At 40.1% G+C, this 18,964-nt stretch overlaps 1 protein-coding gene across 1 annotated transcript in view; it reads right to left on the bottom strand.

Moving 5' to 3' along the window:
- The window catches only part of OTOG (otogelin), a 169,837-nt gene that overhangs the window by 136,719 nt on the left and 14,154 nt on the right, over nucleotides 1-18,964 (bottom strand). Inside the window, exons 5-13 of the mRNA XM_048854861.2 lie at nucleotides 9,976-10,068; nucleotides 9,429-9,583; nucleotides 7,591-7,709; nucleotides 6,962-7,167; nucleotides 5,395-5,525; nucleotides 3,407-3,513; nucleotides 2,312-2,421; nucleotides 1,615-1,740; nucleotides 359-467 (exon numbers count right to left, since the gene is read on the bottom strand). Of these exons, the coding sequence (XP_048710818.2) occupies nucleotides 359-467; nucleotides 1,615-1,740; nucleotides 2,312-2,421; nucleotides 3,407-3,513; nucleotides 5,395-5,525; nucleotides 6,962-7,167; nucleotides 7,591-7,709; nucleotides 9,429-9,583; nucleotides 9,976-10,068 (1,156 nt within the window). The remainder of the gene's footprint in view (nucleotides 1-358; nucleotides 468-1,614; nucleotides 1,741-2,311; nucleotides 2,422-3,406; nucleotides 3,514-5,394; nucleotides 5,526-6,961; nucleotides 7,168-7,590; nucleotides 7,710-9,428; nucleotides 9,584-9,975; nucleotides 10,069-18,964) is intronic.

Below are 18,964 nucleotides of genomic sequence, written 5' to 3' on the forward strand. Positions count from 1 at the left end.
GACACTTATTTTGAGATTATCTGAATTTGGGTTTGAGCTAAATTTTATCCCAGTATAAATTGGTATAACTCCACTGAAGCCCATAGAGCTGTGCCAATTTACCCCAACAGAAAATCAGACGCAATTATGTAAAAATGTCTAAGTTTATTTAATTTGTTAACATTTATCTGCTTTATTTTTCTATTTGCCTTCCATAAGCGGAAAGAAGAGTGCATTCACTGCCCCTCCATAATCAGACAAAATATGTTATAGAAAAACTGATTGTATTTTCATAAAAGTAGGGGATGTAAGAAGGGGTTTTTTGTCTCATGATCAAATGATTAACGAAGTATGCAGTATGAAAAGGGAAGTTACTAACCAGTTATTGCACTCCTCATGAACCACAGAGCCCGTTCTATAGGAATTTCCATGATAATCACATGGGCATTCTGTAGGCTTGACACATAATCCATTTTCATAAATTAGACCTAGAAGGAATAATCCAACATGAAATAAATGTGAATGAGCTTTATTAATGGTGACTGGAGCTTTGTCTACCTTACTAGTACTTCTAATAATAAAACTAATGGCCTTACGGAGTAAATATTTTAGAATAGCTTGAAGTTCCTTTCATCTTGCAGAAAAAAATTATATATAATTAAATATTAGATTTAATCCCTTTATTGTTGAAGATACACTGAAGTCACTGGGAGCTGCTGGTTAAAGTTCAGTATCTTTGAAAGTCACACTGCTTTATTTAAGTGTCTTATGGATCTTGGAGCTTAATGTCAAGCACTCATTGTTTGACACTCTTGGCCTTTAGCCATACATTTTATTCACTGTTTGCTGTGTATTTTGTTCCTTTAATGACTAATTTAAATTATAAGTATTCTAGTATTAGAACCCATAGCCCAACCCACTGGAAACTAAGCAGATAACAGAGATTATTACACTTACATACCAGCAGAGAATTACTGAGGGGCACCACTTTTAAGATTCATGGAACATCACTACTCTGTTTCATCTGTCCCTTCCAGACAGAGTTACATATCCAATAACTGGCAGTAGCAAATGGAGAATAAGGACAAGATTTTTGCATTTAGGTATGTGCACAAGGCCAAGTTAAGAAATAGACTTGATACAAATAGGGACACATCTAGGACCCCAGGTCCCAGCATCAGCAGAATCTCAGCTTTCATTAACAAAAAAAACATAACTATGTATGTTTCTAGCCTTCATGGTTGCAAAAGAGAGCTTGAAAATGTGACTTGAGTGTAACCAATGCCATGATGTTTGCCTGAGTCTACAGACAGCCTCTAGCAGAGAGATGAGCAGAAGCCACTAGAACCAGGGAGGAAGCTGCCTAGCTCCAAAACCAGCACCAGAGCAAACCAGTGCCTCTTGCACAGGGGTGGTTCCACCTGGCTACTGTTTGCAAGAGTGGGAGAAGGGCCCCCCCAGTACTCTCTCTGTTGAGGCAGCAGCCATGATGAGTCCCCCATGCAAGCGTGTGCCTAGATCCCCAGATTGCCTCCCCAGCCTGGTTCCCATTGGTTTCACCAAGGCTCATGCACATATCTGAAGGCCAAATTTAGCCATAGGATAAAACAAGTTTGAGAAATAAGGCTGTGTTACCATCTGGACAGTAGCATCCATCGACACAGGGAAGTTCACTGTCAATACACTGTGTTTTTTGCTGACATGAAACTGGGCAACAGTCGATACATTCATTGTAGATTAAATGTTCTTCACAGGTAATAACTGAAAAATGAAACAAGCTGAGAAATGAAAAGGCGTTATGCTACCACCTCAGTGGAAGATAGTACTATTCACACTGTTTTCATATATTTTACTTTTTTTAATTCACATATCAAATCTGACGTACTGAATTGTGAAGGTTTATCCAAGTGCTACTTGAAAAAAACATTTTAAGTCCTTGCAAATTTTATATTTCAGAAATCAAAGGAGTATTAATCAATATCTGAGACAGAAAGTTTACAATAGATAAGATTCACAACCTTCTTAAAAATACCTGCAATGTTTCTAACAGGATGATTTATTTTAAAACATTTTTAAGTAATTAAAAAATATGCTTCATAATTTATGACAGTCTTACATTTATATAGAACCTTTCATAATGAAAGTTTCCTAAGGACAGACTAAATGTGCAAAAATTAGACATAGTGAAGTTCATCTAGCACTGAAGCGCAGTCAGCTCTATATTGTCTGTGGAAGGCACACTGAACCATAACAGAAAGAAAGATGTGCAGAACTCTCTCATCAAAGTTCAGCTATTGGGTAATATTTTAAAGTATGGGACTAGCCAACATACCACATTGCTGAAAGTGCATCCGCCATCCATGAAGGGGTTTTCCTGCTTGAGCACAGGCCCTAGCATATTCAGTTAATGCTCGACACCAAGTTGCATTTTCAGCTGCTGACCTTATACAAATAAAAATTGGCATGACCTTACTTTCTCCCTATAATCATATAAATATGCATCCATAACTTCATAAATAAGTCTTGCATTGTTTCAACAATACGTATGTTCTGGTATTTGAATTTATACTAATAAGTAATAACATTTTGAAATACTGTGTTGGTTAAATAACCTAAAGTTCTTAAATGAATAAAACATTCTACCCTGCTTGGGAGACTACTTATCAATATACACGGTACCTGATTCTGATCTATTATACTGGTATACATCAAGAACAACTCCATTACAATTAATGCTCTTTTTTTGCAATGTAAAAGTAATGAGAGGGAGATTACAATCAGGTTCTTGATTTTTAACTAAGAGAAGAAATTCTCTCCGAAAAGTTATTAAGATCAAGGGAACAAAAGGAAAGCATTAAGAGTGCCATCAATGTGCTCAGCATGGTACAGGATGCAAAAGGCTGTCTTTGCCCCAGCAATCTTACATTTTAAATCACAGTCAGAACAGTTCAGACAAACAATGCATCAGGTTGCCAGATGACAGAATAATCTTCAAGGAGTGTAGATTTTTTAAAAATCATTGATTGTCTCTCTTTGTCGGACTAACAAATGTTTTGTGGAAGATTTTTTTTTTGTTTGTTGATGCAGCAATCCTGCACCATTAGAATAGAACATACTGATTAATGGCATATCATATATAGTAAAGTACATACACACTCGAGGACAGATAAATTGGGTAATTTAAAACTCATTAAAAGTTACTGGGCCTCAGGCTTTTCTCACTTAAACCAGAGAAACTAAGAAAAACTCCACTGAATCTGTGATGGTATGTGGGTATAAAACCAGGCCCATTTTATTACATCACAAGAACTGTTAGATACAAAGTGTTATGCAGAAAAGACATGCACTGAAGGGTCAGATATATTTTCTGAAGAGAATAAAATGTGTTATCTACCAGCTTTTGAATGATCAAAAAATGCCTACTTACATGCAGAGGTCATTGGTGCAACTGGCCATGAAAGGAAGAGGACTCACAGAATCATGACATTGTTCAAATGGGGGCCATAGTAGTGTATTACACAGAGCATATGCCTTCTAAAAAGAAAGAGATTGCTGCTGTGAAAGGAATGTTCTTAAAAACATAAGCAGCATAGCACATGGTGCAAAAGCAAAACATGTGGAATGCTCAGGCTAGAAAACAGTTTCTTCTCAACAATTAAAAGCAGTTGCCTGTAGCATATTGCTCTCCATCAGGGCTGACTAGAGAGGGAAGAAGGGAGTGAGGGGTTAATTGTACCAGGGCCTTAGTTTAGGGTCCCACACAAAATTGCCTGTAACTGAGGTGAAATGGGGGGGCAGCAAACATGATGTACCAGGACCCCAGATTTCTCTCAACAAGGCTGCTCTCCATCCTAAGCTTGCCACATTGACTCCTCAGTGCTGTCTGTTCTTGTCTGTACAATCACTGGATATGGACCAAGATGAGAACCTTAGACTCTGGGTTAGAGCTCAATCTGAATGCACACAAAGTTGTAGTCAGTGTTCTGGTAGGGCCCGTTCTAAGCTCAGTGCACGTACCACCACAAAAAACTTCTGCACATTTTAAACATTTACCTGTCATCAATAAAGGCTTCAAACACCTCCCGCCCTGAATTGAAAGGACCAGCCAACCTCTCTCAAATATACCTTCACGCTTCACAACATGCCCCAGGGTCAATACACTCTGGTTCTGTCAACCTAGAGAGCAAGTTCCAGCATCCCCTCACTGCAGACACCCAGCATGTAGGTCAATTAAAATATACAATAAAATGCATCACAACCAAAATGTGATGTCTCAAGTTATCTGTCACTGGCTTCAGTACAAAATATTTCATCAGGGTTGGGGGGCTGGAGGAGGCCTTCCCCAAAGCACATCATATAGAGGGAAAAAATATTGGAATTGGGGTGGGCAAAAAGGGTAATAGCTAAACCCTTGTTGCTGCCACCTATGATGCATTTCATTTCTGTCTTCTTAAGGGCTATTTCTTTCTGTCCTTTCTCAGAAAAAAAAATAGTTTTGCCTATGGAAAGATTCCGGGATTGGCCCTTTGGTTTGCAGCATTTCACTGGTACAACTTGATAAAATATTGCTCAAGAATGTCACCGGAGTTTTACTTCCTTGGTTACAGAGATGAAATTTTGGTCCCCAGTGAGAAGAGAAGTGCTTTAATCTCTTTAAGCAGCTGTTTTGGCACCAGATCTAGAGGAATCCACTGGCCTGGTTTCCAGGCTGCACCTTTTCTTATGATGAGACAGCAGAATGTGCCAGAAGATCAAGGTCTATATTACAAACTTAAAAGAGAAGGCAGATGAAAAAAGCACGAGAACGGACCACTCCATCAACCACTCCAAACCCCTTTCTAACTAAGCATAGTCTATGTCTTTGAGGCAGTGTCAGGAAAAAATATGTACCCTGGAACTAGATGACACTAACCAAAGGACACTAGCATAAACACCCCACCTGGTACTGAAGGTTTTTGACTAAATCCTGCACCCTGAGTATTGAGCGAGGGAAAGGAGATGGTAGGAGAAGCAATTCTCCCCCAACTCAGTACTATCCCCCACCCCTCCCATAGAAGTAGGAAGGCAAAATCTCACTATAACACTTGAGAGCTGGGAAAGGCGACATTTAAACACACCAGCCTGCACTACACACCATATGCCCCCAAAAACATATCTAACCCCTCAGCCAGCTAGTACATAAGCTGCAGTGAGCACAAACTAGGATTAGCAAACAGGGATTTGCAGTGTGCTCCTGCTTCACAGTCTCTCTTCACCCCCTTCCTCACAGCCTGCAGGGAAGAGTCCTGCTCTGCACCACAGCATTCCTGTAGCAAAGGACACACTGGGCAGCATCTCTATTCTTCCTCGATGCACTGACCAAGATCCTATAAGAATTACAGATTGTTAATTTCCCTCATTAATTTTGATTCACACCTGCAAAGAGTCTTGGCTTTGGGTCAAACAGGGTGGCTCATAGTTAAAAGAGTTATCCCAGTCAGGTGAGCCCTGTGGACGATTTTCCCTCCAGCTCTCTACAAACTCTGCAATGTCTTCAGTCAATTTTCCTAAGAAATATACACAAATATTAAAGCATCAGTTTGACACAGAACAATAACTGCATTTGTATAGCCTCTTCCATCTGAGAACCTCAGATCTTAACAACCATGTCAAAGTGCCCATCTCTTTAAGAGTTGGGTCAGCCCCACTTGTGACTAATCAGTGGCCTCCCATCTGAGGCTGCAAGGTGAAGTCGATAGCCTGAAGGTCCATAACTTGACCGGCAAGATCTCAGCTGGTTAGGGAGGCCCTGTGATAGGCTCTGGAGCTCTGGAAATAGCCCAACTGGTTGGTGTCTCCCAGGCAAATGACCTGGAAAGTGAGAGCTGCAGGGAGCAGGAAGTCTTCTACAGAAGACCATGGATTAAGGGAAAGAACCCAGTTATATGAAGCTCCCAGGAAGGTGGACTGGAGAATGAGGATAACAAGGAGTCCCCGGGTGAGGGCAAAGACTTGGAATGTCTGAGAGAGGTGAGGAAAATACCTGTGGGAACTATAGCCATGTTCGGCGCAGGAAGTATTTTATATATGTTTTTTTGCCTGTGTTTTTGGTTTAACCAATAAAGTGTACCCTGAGGTAAGGGCTGAAACTGACTCTGGCAGACCATTCGTTCTTCGTCAAGCTCGGTGAGGTAATTTAAAGGGCCAGCTGGGAGAAGGGAGCTAAGGGCTGCACTCTGCAATAAGCCATTAAACTTGAAAGCCAATTTTAAAGGTATAGAAATAATATCTTCATTTTTATTTTTGGAGAAAATGGGACACAAAAAGCTTAAGGGCAAGAATTTCAAAAGTGACTAGTGATTTGGGGTTCTCAGCATGAGATACTTTAAAAAGGCCTGATTTTCAAATAGTACCAACCAACCACCCTCTCAAAATCTGGACCCTCTCATGTCTCAGGTTGGGTGCCCAGAAACCAAGGGTCTGAAAATCACTGAAATGAAAATCTTGGTTGAAATGAAATGACACATCACTTGAATTTTTTGTGGTGTTCTTTAATTAAAAATTAAAGTTTAATTTTTATTGACTTATCCTCCCAAAATAGTGTGGTATTTTCAGGTTGCCAGAGACTCCTTGTGCACTTAGAGAGAGAGGAGGGAAAATGTAAAAACTGTCAAATGTAAAAACCTATCTACTTTTTAGGTTCCTAGAACGCAAAATATGAGTACAGTTCTAGCTGCGTGCCTGAGCCAAATGTTTAGTTTATTTTGAAAGGGATCCCCAACCATAAACCTTGAGACGATATTGAACCCAGATATCCTTACAGATAACAGCTGACAGAAGAATTACAATATCTTATTTTAATTTCAAATACAGATCTACTTTTAAAGACAATTAAGACTACCATAAAAACTACATTGAATGGAGTTCATTTTTGACCAGGAAAATTAAAGTGAACTGAAGCAAACCTATATTAACATCATAACATATACGTAAAAATACTCACCATAACTAGTCTCAAGCTCATCCTGCAGGATAGCATTGTTGTTCCCGCATAACCCATGTGATTTGCCCAAGTAGTCTGGTGTCAACTTTATATAGACTGCAGATGTACCATCCCAAGCCAGAGTGAATGCATACCGGTGTCTAACTAGGATGTACCCAGCTAGTTTTTGGATGTGCACATTTCCTATAGCACGAGGTAACTGAACTCTGTGAAGGAAGTATAATTAAAGACAAAAGAACAAAGAATTTTTAAATGAAAAAAATCTCCATGTAAAGGAATTATTACTCAGTGATTTAATGACTTCCCTATAAACTTGCGGGAAACTGTGCTTTGGGTAACACTGATGTAAATCTGGAGTAACTCAATTGAAGCCAACGGAGTTGTATCAGATTCACATCCAGCTCCAAACATGAATGCAGAAATTTTATCCTCTAATACCACAACATAGTTTAAATGTCATTCTCCTAGTGCACTACTTTATAAACTGCAGAAATGTTACTATCAATATGCATGGCGTATTTGCCTTTTAGCTGCCAATAAGTGATGTTGCTTTTATGTACACTGATATGTCATGAGAATTGATCCAGTGTAAAAACAAAACATACCACAATAAATGTGAATATAATTACCCAAATCCTTTGTAGATGACCTCACTGCTCAACTTTATTTCTTCATCTCCAGAAAAGAATAGGCTAACGGACCTTTTGCAGGAATAGGGTGAAGATTTGCATTCCGGATCATTATTAACCTGCCAAATGATATTATTGGGGAGAAGTAACATTTTAATAACATTCTCAACATTCTCTGTGCTGCCCAACTAATACGTTCTGACCCGATCATGACTTTTAGCAATGATCTCAGTGGGCAACAGGATAGTTTGGTCACCATGGCTTCAGTCCTCGGTTTCTCCAAGACTCACAACAATTGTGATATGCAGCACTACAGCTACGCTGCTGTAGTGTAGACACTTGCTACAGAGATGGAAAGAGTTTTTCCATTAACTTAGCTGCATCTACAGTAGGAGTTAGATCAACCTAACTATGTTGCATAGGGTGTGAAATTTTTCAGTCTAAGATTTAGCGGTAGACCAGGACTAATTTGGCCATCATCTTCTCTCCAGACTCTGAGCCTGATCATATCCTCCCAATTTTGCAGTGTACAAAGCAAATTCTATTTAAGATGCAATGATCTAACAGGAACTGGTGACTATAGGAGTTGCAGTTGACAAAATGATGCAATGAAAGTTACTGCTTTCCCTAGAGTTTAGTCACTGGAAACAATGGCAGTACACTAACCCAGAAAAAGAAGTACACAGCAGTGACGTGCCTGTGCAGGAAGATCAAAGGTTGGTATCACTGGCAGAGCATAAAGGGCAGGGAGAAGAATAAGAGAGACCAAATCAAAGATGCAGGAAAAAGCGGAATGAAGTAGGGTACTGCATGCAAGGAGAAGTTGTTTGAGCTTCCTGGGCAGTGCAGTGGGAAGCTGGTGAAGTGACTCAGCAAAGGGCAAAGGATTAGGTGGCTGAAATAATGTGTGGGAAAGACTATTTAAATTTTTAATATATAAAAAATAACACATCTGATATAAGTTAAGAGACTATGTTAGAAATTATGTATTTGATGGAACTATTTTTGAAAGATGGTCAATAATGGCTCAGCTTCTTCTATATTATCAGTAGTAGCTCTATTTCCATTAAAGATGAGTTAATATTCAAAATTTTTGATGTTTTTAAAAAATGCATTTCATTGTTATGAAACTATGCTGCTTACATACTGCAATGACAGGTACTACAGAAACCCTAATACAGATATATTGTAGAATTTAAAATGAGTTTGATTATCTGGTATTACATGTCCTGATCCCAAGAGGTGCTGAGTACTGCAACTGGGAGTTGTGGGAACTCACTGAGCTGGGCCAAATATGAGTGAGTGGAATTTTGACCATGCAGCTTTAATTATGGTTCACATGTTCAATCGCACCCACAGAAATCATGAAAGCACAGGTGCTGAACCTGAGTGGCACTGTGAGCCCATGCACCAGGTCACAATACCCAGAATGGGGAGCCAGGCCCAGCCCCACAGGACAGAAGCTGCCACTGTGGTATGAGTGCAGGGTGGGCTCGCTCTCCAGTTCCCCCATCCCCGGGCCTCCCCTCCACTCCACACTGGGCTTGCTTGGGATTAGGCTTGTGGTGCTGGGGCAGCGGGTGCTGCTGCAGATGGTCGGTGCCCCTCTTGACTACAACTCAAGATCATGTCCCAGAAGAGTTTAGTACAGTGCCCCCATTGAATTTGGTGCTGCATCCACCTCTGGTGGTCAGCACCTCACCTGATCATGCCTATACATGTAAACGCCATTGATAACCCTTGTAACTTGTCTACAGATCATTTTTCCACTTTAAACTCACAAGTTATTTATGTGCCCTGTGATAGTATGAAACTAACTTAAAAATGCAGTCTCCCACCTGTATAGAGAAACTCTGTTCATCTATTTCATTCTGTCTCACAAGTACATATGTGGATTTCCCAGAGAAATAATAGTAGAGTCCATCAAAGGTTTCAAAATGGTATTGACCCCATGTTCGGCATATGTTATCCCTTTCAGCACCTGTGTTGTGCACTGGGCAGACAAAAGGAGAGCAATTTGAAAAGCATTAACCTTTTATTTTTTGATTGAACAGGACAGTTTAAGAAACACAATGCATTTGTCCTTGGGATTGCAGTCCCACTTCAGGATACCTGCAACACTCAGGGCGGAGTAGATATGAGCTAACACTTCCAAATCTTCAGTTATGTCTCAGCATAACTCAAGGCCAGCAGGAAAGCAAGCAGTGGCTAGGAGTTGTACAACTCCAGCTCTGCTTGTGTACTGGCTGCCCACCGGGCAGAGAGTGACTATGAGCTTTGATGTCTTTGACAAAGGAAGGATGTCCTTGTGGCTGTGGGGCCTGTATACCCTTAACCCAACCCTGGACAGATTGCATTGTAATATAGAATTTTTTTTCTACACACCTGTCTGGCATCTTGATCCACTTGCATTAAATCGACTGCAGTCACAGAGCTCTCTGTGCACACATTCACCTCCATTAAAACACATGACTGCACCTAAGTAAAGAAACAAGGCTTATTAAAAACTAAGTGTGATAATAATTTAAATTAACAAGGCCTTGCATGTGAGCCAATGGGTATTAGCTGTGCATCTGAAGGCTGGATGGGCTGACAACTTTCAACCTGAAGGATCCGAAAGAGCTTCACAAACAGTATTCATACAGGAATAACTTCACTATTGGAATGCAGACGCATATGGCATGGAGGACTGGAGCCAAATGAACCACGCAATATACTACAATTCAGGCATGCCAAATTCACCAGAGAAGATCTATATTCTGATTTAAAAGGCTATGGCATCTCGAGGCACTTGTAACCCATCTATCACTGGAGTATCTGGGAGTCAACACAAGGATAGCAGGATACCTTAGAATCTAAAAGACCCCTGAACCCTAAAATGGATGAAGAGCTAAGTCAGCCCTGCCAAAATTCAAACCTGTTACTCCATGGAGTCTAGATATTTCTAACTGCTAGGCCACTAGTAATTCCCATTCCTTCTGATAACTTGTAAGGGTACCAGTCACAAATCAATCTTACAAATATAGACCTGAATCAGAGCAGAGATAGATGCTTTAGTTTCCATATTGATACTCTCCAACTTTTCTATGTAAAGTATTTCTATTCATAAACTACAGTATAGAAAGCAGAAACATTTTGATTTGTAATGACAATTTTGGTTTATCCAGAGTGGATCTCTATCAGAATCTTTTGCGCCAAATTTTCAAAGTATGATGTAATGGGTACACAAGCAGAAATATGCATTTAACTACCGAATTAGTACCCTGAAATGCAGCTTTGGGGGGCCAAAATATCTGCATGGGCATTTTGATGGGTTTGCCTATTTTGCCCATCTTTATCCTTCAAAGTTTGAGCTTACTTGGAAAAATCACTGACTTTTAGTAACCGTACGTAACTCCAATTACAAATCTGTCAATTTTATCTCCACAAGTATACAAAGTAGAAATAGTTTATAATATCCAGAGAAGAAAAGCTTGAGAACATATCTGTTGTATGAAAATAAATGCATCATTGTCATTTAAAAGACTGGAGCTAAGCAGGCAAGTTGAACTTTGAAAGAAATAACCTCAGGTAGTACAGCATTTGGATTTGGCCTTTTTTTGTTTTACTTATTTTTTCTCTAAAAATACTTCAGTCTTTAGATAGAAGCATATTTTTGCTCACACAATTCTTGAAAAACAAACCATACTTATAACTCACAAGTCATGCACTGAAACACAATATAAGGTCAAGGTTTCACTGGAAACAGGTACTGTTCTCTCCTACTTCTAGGGAACGTTAATGTTTGAAATGTCAAATCACAATCAACAGTGTGTACAGTGAAATCATGGAGTGTCCTGATTCACTTCAGCTTTTGAAAGGGACAACTGTGTTATTTTAAGTTTGAACTTTTACTCCCCTTAGAAATACTAGTATGAAGCCCAACCCTGCAAACCTACATGCAAGTACTGTGATTGGTTTCAATGGGCTTGTCTCGTGAGTGAGGCTTCAAGGATTTGCACCCATGTTTTATGATGCCAAGTCATCTCCCATGCATTATGTTTTCTTCCAAATATTGGCATTCACTGCACACAAATACAAAAAACACAAAGACCACCATAAGCTCATTCTGAACTATTTTACTAGAATGGCTGAATTCTATTTCCTGTAGACTAATTTTAAGATCACAAATCAAAATGTCTTGACAAGCCAGGAAAGGAACATTCAAAGGATGCATTCCCATTACTTTACTGTGGCTGTCTTTAGCAAGATAGCAAGCTAAAGACTTCAGCAAGAGTAATTTACCAGTAAACTAAATTTCAAATGTTATTTTCCTGCCTCATTTCCTGTCCTTAGCTAGAAGTTCATTTTATTGATATTTTTCATTGCCAATTTTATACAAATATCTGCTATAGCAGGTGCCCAGTTTGTTATGCCAGCACTGGAGAACTTCAGTACAAATACCATTATAGATAAAATGAGCCACATAGTTCTTCCTTTTAAAAACTTTAATTCTACTAATAAAAAATAATCTGAAGTAAAGATGAGCATTGAAAGGTATCCTGTGAGAGTGATCCAGACAAAAGTAACTGCAGATTCAACAGCAAACAGAAATTAAGAAATTTCAAGTTTAACGAAAACAGACCATATTCATTTTAAAACTCTAATTGGAGTTTGATCTGATTTTCAAATGGGCCTCAAAAATGACACCCAGAAGTTTTGCATAGGCAACCATATGCACATACAACTGCCTTTAAATGTGTACACCAGGTAACTGTGCATATAATTTCCATTAATAACCCTTCTAAATAACTATCACATGTGGGCTAAACTGAACTATGGCTATATAGGGATTGTCCTATGAGAGCATAACCAGTCTGAATCCCACCTTTTAAAACTGCATGGAGTTGGTTTATTGATCACAGTAGAGGTTTCACTATAAAATGCTCACACTTCAAATTTCTTCTGTTTTGTAAGATTTTATCTTCTTAAGAATTAGTCCCTTTGCTTAAAATCGCACCTACGCTGGCACCTATAAGATTTCTCGGCACAGGAGCAACTTTTTGTCCAATATTTTTAAAAATAGGTGCCTAAATCCATACTTGGTAACCTAAGTAAATGGTCTGATATGCAAACCTGCTGAGGACCTAGCAACTCCCATTAACTATAATTGACTTCAATGGCTGCTGCTAGATACTCAGCACTTTTGCTAATTAGACACCTAAATCTATGTTTAGGAGGCTAATTTAGGCTATTATTTATGAAAATGTTCACATTCAACTGCAAGTGTTTCCACAATACCTTCACAGTTAGTCTACGGAAAGAAGCTGTGCCTTTTCCATATTAGGCACAGTGACTTTCATGAAGGGGACTCTGACATTTCAGCGTATGTGTATGTAAGGTAAATGTCACCTTATCTAGAAGTTGTCACCTGAGGAATTGATTTTAATATAATAAATGTTATATTTATATAATATAAATAGATTTATATTGTTTCAACAATATCTGAATGCAACATTTTGACATTTCCAAAGTGAAATATTTAATTCCATGGGGAAAAAAATCAAGATTTTGACTTTTTGTTCCAAATTGGGACAAATACAAATTTCAAAATCTCAAAAATGTTTGCAGGACAGAAATTCCATTTTCCAACCAGATCTAGAGACAAGAGACAGTGATTGAGAGGGTATATATACACACATTTACATGGAACTATTTCAATTACAAACTTATTTGAGATGTATATTAAGTGGCAAGGCAGAACAATGGGTCAGCTTCCTATATTCCCATTTCTGGATATCTGGGTTCAAGCCCTGGTTAAAATAATTTCCTGGGATGCTGCTTCTGCACAATACAGCTGCCCTTGTCACAAAGTTACCACTCAAGAGGCCACAGAGGTCAGCATGACTGGAACACTAGGATATGACCGGTCAGAGTTGGGAGAGCTTTTTCGAGGGTGGAAGGCAAGCTCTACGGGCTGTGTATTGTGCTGCACTCCAGCCTACATTAATAGTCGGACTTCTGCTTTATCAAGAGGCAAAGTTAACAATCATTTGGAAAAAAGGGGTAGTTATTGGTCACCAGCTTGCCTAGATATATAACCTGCCTTTAAACTGTTTGCAAATGAACATCTGGCTGCTGGGTCAGAAATAGTTTACATCTCCCAGTAACTTGCCCCTTTGTCAAGCTCAATTATTTCCAGTCAAATTGACAAAAACGAAGGCTGAACCCTCAGCCTCCCCACTTTGTTCCAAAGCCAGAGAACTTGGTTGCTCTTCTTCTTCTTCTCCTCCTCTGGGAGGCTGAGCAGCTGGGCTGAAAGCTTGTCAGTTTTACTTGTGAAATTGACAAAAGCCTTCCGGGGGAAGCCGAAAAATTCCGTGATGGTTCTCCCCACATGAGTTTTTTTTTCCTGAAAACCTTCCATTTTTTATCTTTCATCCTGGCTGGGAACAATTCCCCCACCCGAAAACATGAGCTTTTTCACCATTTTCCAACACTTTGCCCATTAGGCGTGAGTAAAGACCACTGAAAATACTCGCCAGGCTGCAAACATCACTGTGGCAGGACGAATGCAGCAGGTAAATTGTTTGCTCATCATCATGACATATGTTTCTAACAAACACAGAGGCCCCGATTCTCCATTGCATATGATCAGCTGTTGTGGACCATGGCAGGCAGAGGAAGCTGCTTGAGACTCACCGAACCTTAGATGCCCAGCCCCTGCCAAACTTAGAGCAGCAGGTGGCCTAATCCAATTTCCCCAGGGGAAACTCCATAAAGACTTTATTATAGCAGATCAGCTGTAGTGGAGCTCATCTCCATTGCGCCCCTTCCTGCCCCCAGGTTACATCCTTCTCCCCCTTACACTGGGGATAGGGTGAGCATCAATCATGGGTAGTAAATACACCACCTCTGCTAGCTTTACCATGGTGGATAATCCACCTGCACAAGAGGAATTCTCCTGTAAGCATTTTAGTAAAGAGCAATTTGGCACTGGAAAATACAACCCAGATGATTGAAAATGCACATAAATCAAGAATGATTTTGATAATGGCATAATTAATCCCTTTTGCACTCTACAGCTGCCTTCCTCAATCCCTCCACGTGGAAATTCACCCCTGTACATAGGGCCTGTGTAACATGGACATACCCCAGTCATCAGTGGGCGGAATCGACTCTGGGACCTCTGGAGCTTAGTGCATGAGCCTCCACTGCATGAGTGAAAAGCCAACTGGCTGTTAGCTAAGGCTGTAGAGCAGACTCATTTTTTCTCTCTCTCTAAGTCATCTCCGTGCCACTAGATAGGACAGAACACCACACCCAGAATGTGTGTGGGTTACATCTGTACAAGGCTTTTGCACCACAAACCCTTTTTGGAAAACTTAAGTGGTGCATAAGCCTACTAATGGGTCTCTGAAGTAGGATGAATTTTATGCATAATAGCCTGGCACCTTTCATTCCTGGTCCTGCCCACTGTCTCCCAAGATTGGGAATAGAACTCAGGAATCCTGACTCCCAACATGTTGCACTAGCCAGTGCCTTTAGTAAAGTGATGAGCTACTGCCTTCAACAAGAGTAATTTAGTCTTCAGTGTGAAAGTCATTAGGCATCTGTCCTTCTCGATAAGCTAAATGAAATGCAAATGTCCACTTTGATTGGGTTGTCTGAATTGGCTGAGGTGCTGCTGTGTTCTGAAAATTGAGTGAATCCCCAGATAACAGTTTACACTGATAACAAAACTAGTCAGGTGATCTGACAAGCTTCAGGTTGTCCTTCCTTTCACAAAAAGGTGGGTACATATAGAGCACTGTGTCAGTGTAAAGCAGTTAAGTATTACCAGTGCAGTACAGCCTGATTTCAGTCCTGCTTCACTAGGTAGTCACTCAGAAGGCCTGTGATACCATGCAAGTGGAAACGTGGATTACTTTAATTTTGTTGCACCTATCAAGAAGCTCTTTAGGCTTTCACTGAACAACATCTCATGCCAGTATTCAGCTTCCTTTCAATTTGTAATCATCTTAAAAACCCCAACATGTTCTCAAGCCAAGTGAATCTTTTCAAGCTGGAGTTGAGGGTGTCATCTCAGCATGTATTTAAGTGCTTCTGACCCTCTCCAAAATCCAGTGCTACAAATTGCACAAAGTGAGATACATTGGGTTTGGATTTCGCCAGCGTTCGAGTGACATAGAATCATAGAATCATAGAATATAAGGGTTGGAAGGGACCCCAGAAGGTCATCTAGTCCAACCCCCTGCTCGAAGCAGGACCAATTCCCAGTTAAATCATCCCAGCCAGGGCTTTGTCAAGCCTGACCTTAAAAACCTCTAAGGAAGGAGATTCTACCACCTCCCTAGGTAACGCATTCCAGTGTTTCACCACCCTCTTAGTGAAAAAGTTTTTCCTAATATCCAATCTAAACCTCCCCCACTGCAGCTTGAGACCATTACTCCTCATTCTGTCATCTGATACCATTGAGAACAGTCTAGAGCCATCCTCTTTGGAACCCCCTTTCAGGTAGTTGAAAGTTGAAAGCAGCTATCAAAATAAATGTGTCACTCTGGTGTCTCAACAGCAATGCAATTTTCAAAATAGCCCATGGCAAGACTTTCAAGACAAAGCAACCTCCTGCATTTGGCAGGCAGTTTTTTGATTGTGTGTACCTGGAAGAGCATTATACAAAATGGAACAGAAAGATGGGAGACCCTACAAAAGAAACTACCCTTCCCTCTTCCCCATACACACCACACATACCCGCACATAGACACATGATTTATCCATTAACATTTCTTACTGACAAAACTGTGTGTGTCTTTGGGATGTTCTGTTAGGAAAAGTGAAAGGATTTTCTTGCATAGAAGCAGGAGGTTCTATGCTACAGGATTCAACAACTAAATCTCATATAGTATTGTGTTGTGAGCTGTATATTCACTCAGGCTTTGGAGTACCTCTGAATAAAGCAGGTGAAGCACCATCACACTGATCATCACAGGTGACATTCACTCCTGTGCAGAGGGCTATGGTATGCAGCACTTAAGTCCCACTTGTAGATCTAAAGTGAAACTTAAGTGGTGCATAGACTCTGTGTTGGCTCTCTCCATGGCGGCGAATTTCATCCTATTTAGGCTCTTAATTCTTTGGAGCAAGGATCTTGTCTGTATATATGTGTATAAAGCATCCACCTTCACACTCTGAAGAAAGTAACTGGCTTCATTAAGAGGGCAACAGTAATCACAGTGAGGGTTGAAAGAGAATTCAATTGAACTACCCTGATTTACGCCAGCTGAGGACCTGGCCCATAGTTTTCACATGCTAAACCCACAGTTCATCCTCAGTGAAATGCTACCTTGCTTGTGTGTTTCTCCAGAGTTCCAAGACACAACAATATCTTGTAACTCGGTTATTGGCTAACATCCTGAGCCCAATTCTAAGAAGGCCAAGGGCCGCAGCTCCCACTGCAATCTATAGAAATCGGAGATGCTCAGCAGCACCCAGGAGGCGTTCAGCATTTTACAGGACAAGACTAGAGAGAATACTTGATGATAAGGTTTGATTTAAAGGATTTATTGGCATGTGTTTGAGATACTCACGTCACTTATGAGTAGCAATGCCACCACAATAGTGATGCAGATTTGGATCCCAAACGAGCTCCTGTAAAACACTTCCACCACCCGATGCCATTATATATTGCATAGATGTCAAGTGTTTCATACATACTATTTTTTTAAATAGTTTGAGTAGAAATTTTTAAAAATTGTATTAGGACTATGGCATCCCTTTGCTCAGGAGTCTGAGATGCTAGAATAAATCCCAATAAAGTGGTTTAGTGGACAGGTGATGTGTTCATAGACATGCTCAGATAAATTGTAAAAGTATGTGATCAATTTATTTATGACATGCTTGTACAATTATCACATGGGTATCTTAGAAAGAGAGAATGAGTGGAAAACCCCACACATAATGAATTAATCTTGATTTTATGTGATGACTGAGCATTCCTTTTTCTTTACTAGAATTGTGTCTTCGGTTTTTAAAAATATCCTGACAGTTGTTTTTCTTTTTAATGTGCTCTCCTTCAATTTTTTTAAGACTGTAGGAACACAAATATTGCCTGGTTCTTCATTCCATATCCATTACCCCTGTCCTTCCTAGACCCTGCAAGAGTGTATTAATAATCCATGAGAACTTTTTATATTTATAAAGTTTCAAAGTGATGCTTAATAGCCAAAAATATTGAGTCTGAGATATTACAGACAACAAATAATTGTAAGGTTGAAAATTAATTGCTAAATATATATCCATCTATACAAATCATAAAAACAGTACCTGCACTTAAAATAAACTGAGATTTTAAAAAGTTGAGGGCCCTAATTCTAAAATAGACATTAAACCCAGCAGAATATCAAATACTAATAATAAGGCTTTGTGGTTCTATATCACCTTTAATATGAAGAACATGATCAGTTTATGAAGTCTCCTAGTATCCCTGTTAGGCAAGAAAGTACAATTCAAACAAGTAAATAGAAGCACAGAGAGGACAGGAGACTTGTCAAACATCAGGAAAGAGGACAAGCCAAACTCTGCACTGGAACAGGGGTGGCAACAAGTGATGGCCTGTTTCTTTAGAGCAAGAAGCAGGGGTGGATTGGTGCAAGAGCTTGGGTGGCAAGAGATAAGAGCATGGCTCGGTGTGGCAGCAGGGAAGACTGGGCAGATCTGGGGCACAGGTCCATGGAGGCAGGGATGGGCGTGGGCTCAGTGCTGGGGTTGCAGTGTTGGCACGGCAGTTAGTGTGACATCCCTGTAACAAGGGCAAATGTCACAAGCCTCTTTTTAATGAGACATATTGAGCCGTTTGCTACCTTGAAGAATGTGGCCTCCTTGTAATTCAGGGTAGGGTCTATGCCCTTTTCTCTCTTGGCATTATGCTTCTGTAGCTAGCTAATAAAACTGAGTGTCCTGTACTGAGGCACTAGTTTATGAGGAGGAGAGGGGTTAGAGGCATGCTAGTACTTTCAGCAGTGTGACTTCCCTGCCATAAGGATTTGAGTTGCTGCCCTTTATTCCCTTGGTTTGATGCTACTTGAACCAGCTGTTCCAAATGAGCCCCCTATAAGCAGGCTCTCCTCAGACACTATTGAGCATGTCCCCAAGAAACTGTGCACAGAGAGCTGTCCCACAGCACTTGGTTTCCAACTTGCCTGGAGTTCTACAGCCAAGCTTCCGGTCTCACTTTGCTGTTAAGATTCAGCAGCACTTGCTGGTACATTGAAAAACTGAGGCTCTTCTGGCACTTTTGAAACGAAGCAATCACCATAGCCTTCCTTTTCTCATTGACTTTGGAATACGTCACATATTCTGCTTTTAATCATCTAACATGCTGATTTTGTTTTAA

Source organism: Caretta caretta, chromosome 6, assembly GCF_965140235.1.
Source record: "Caretta caretta isolate rCarCar2 chromosome 6, rCarCar1.hap1, whole genome shotgun sequence".
NCBI classification, from domain to species: Eukaryota; Metazoa; Chordata; order Testudines; family Cheloniidae; genus Caretta; species Caretta caretta.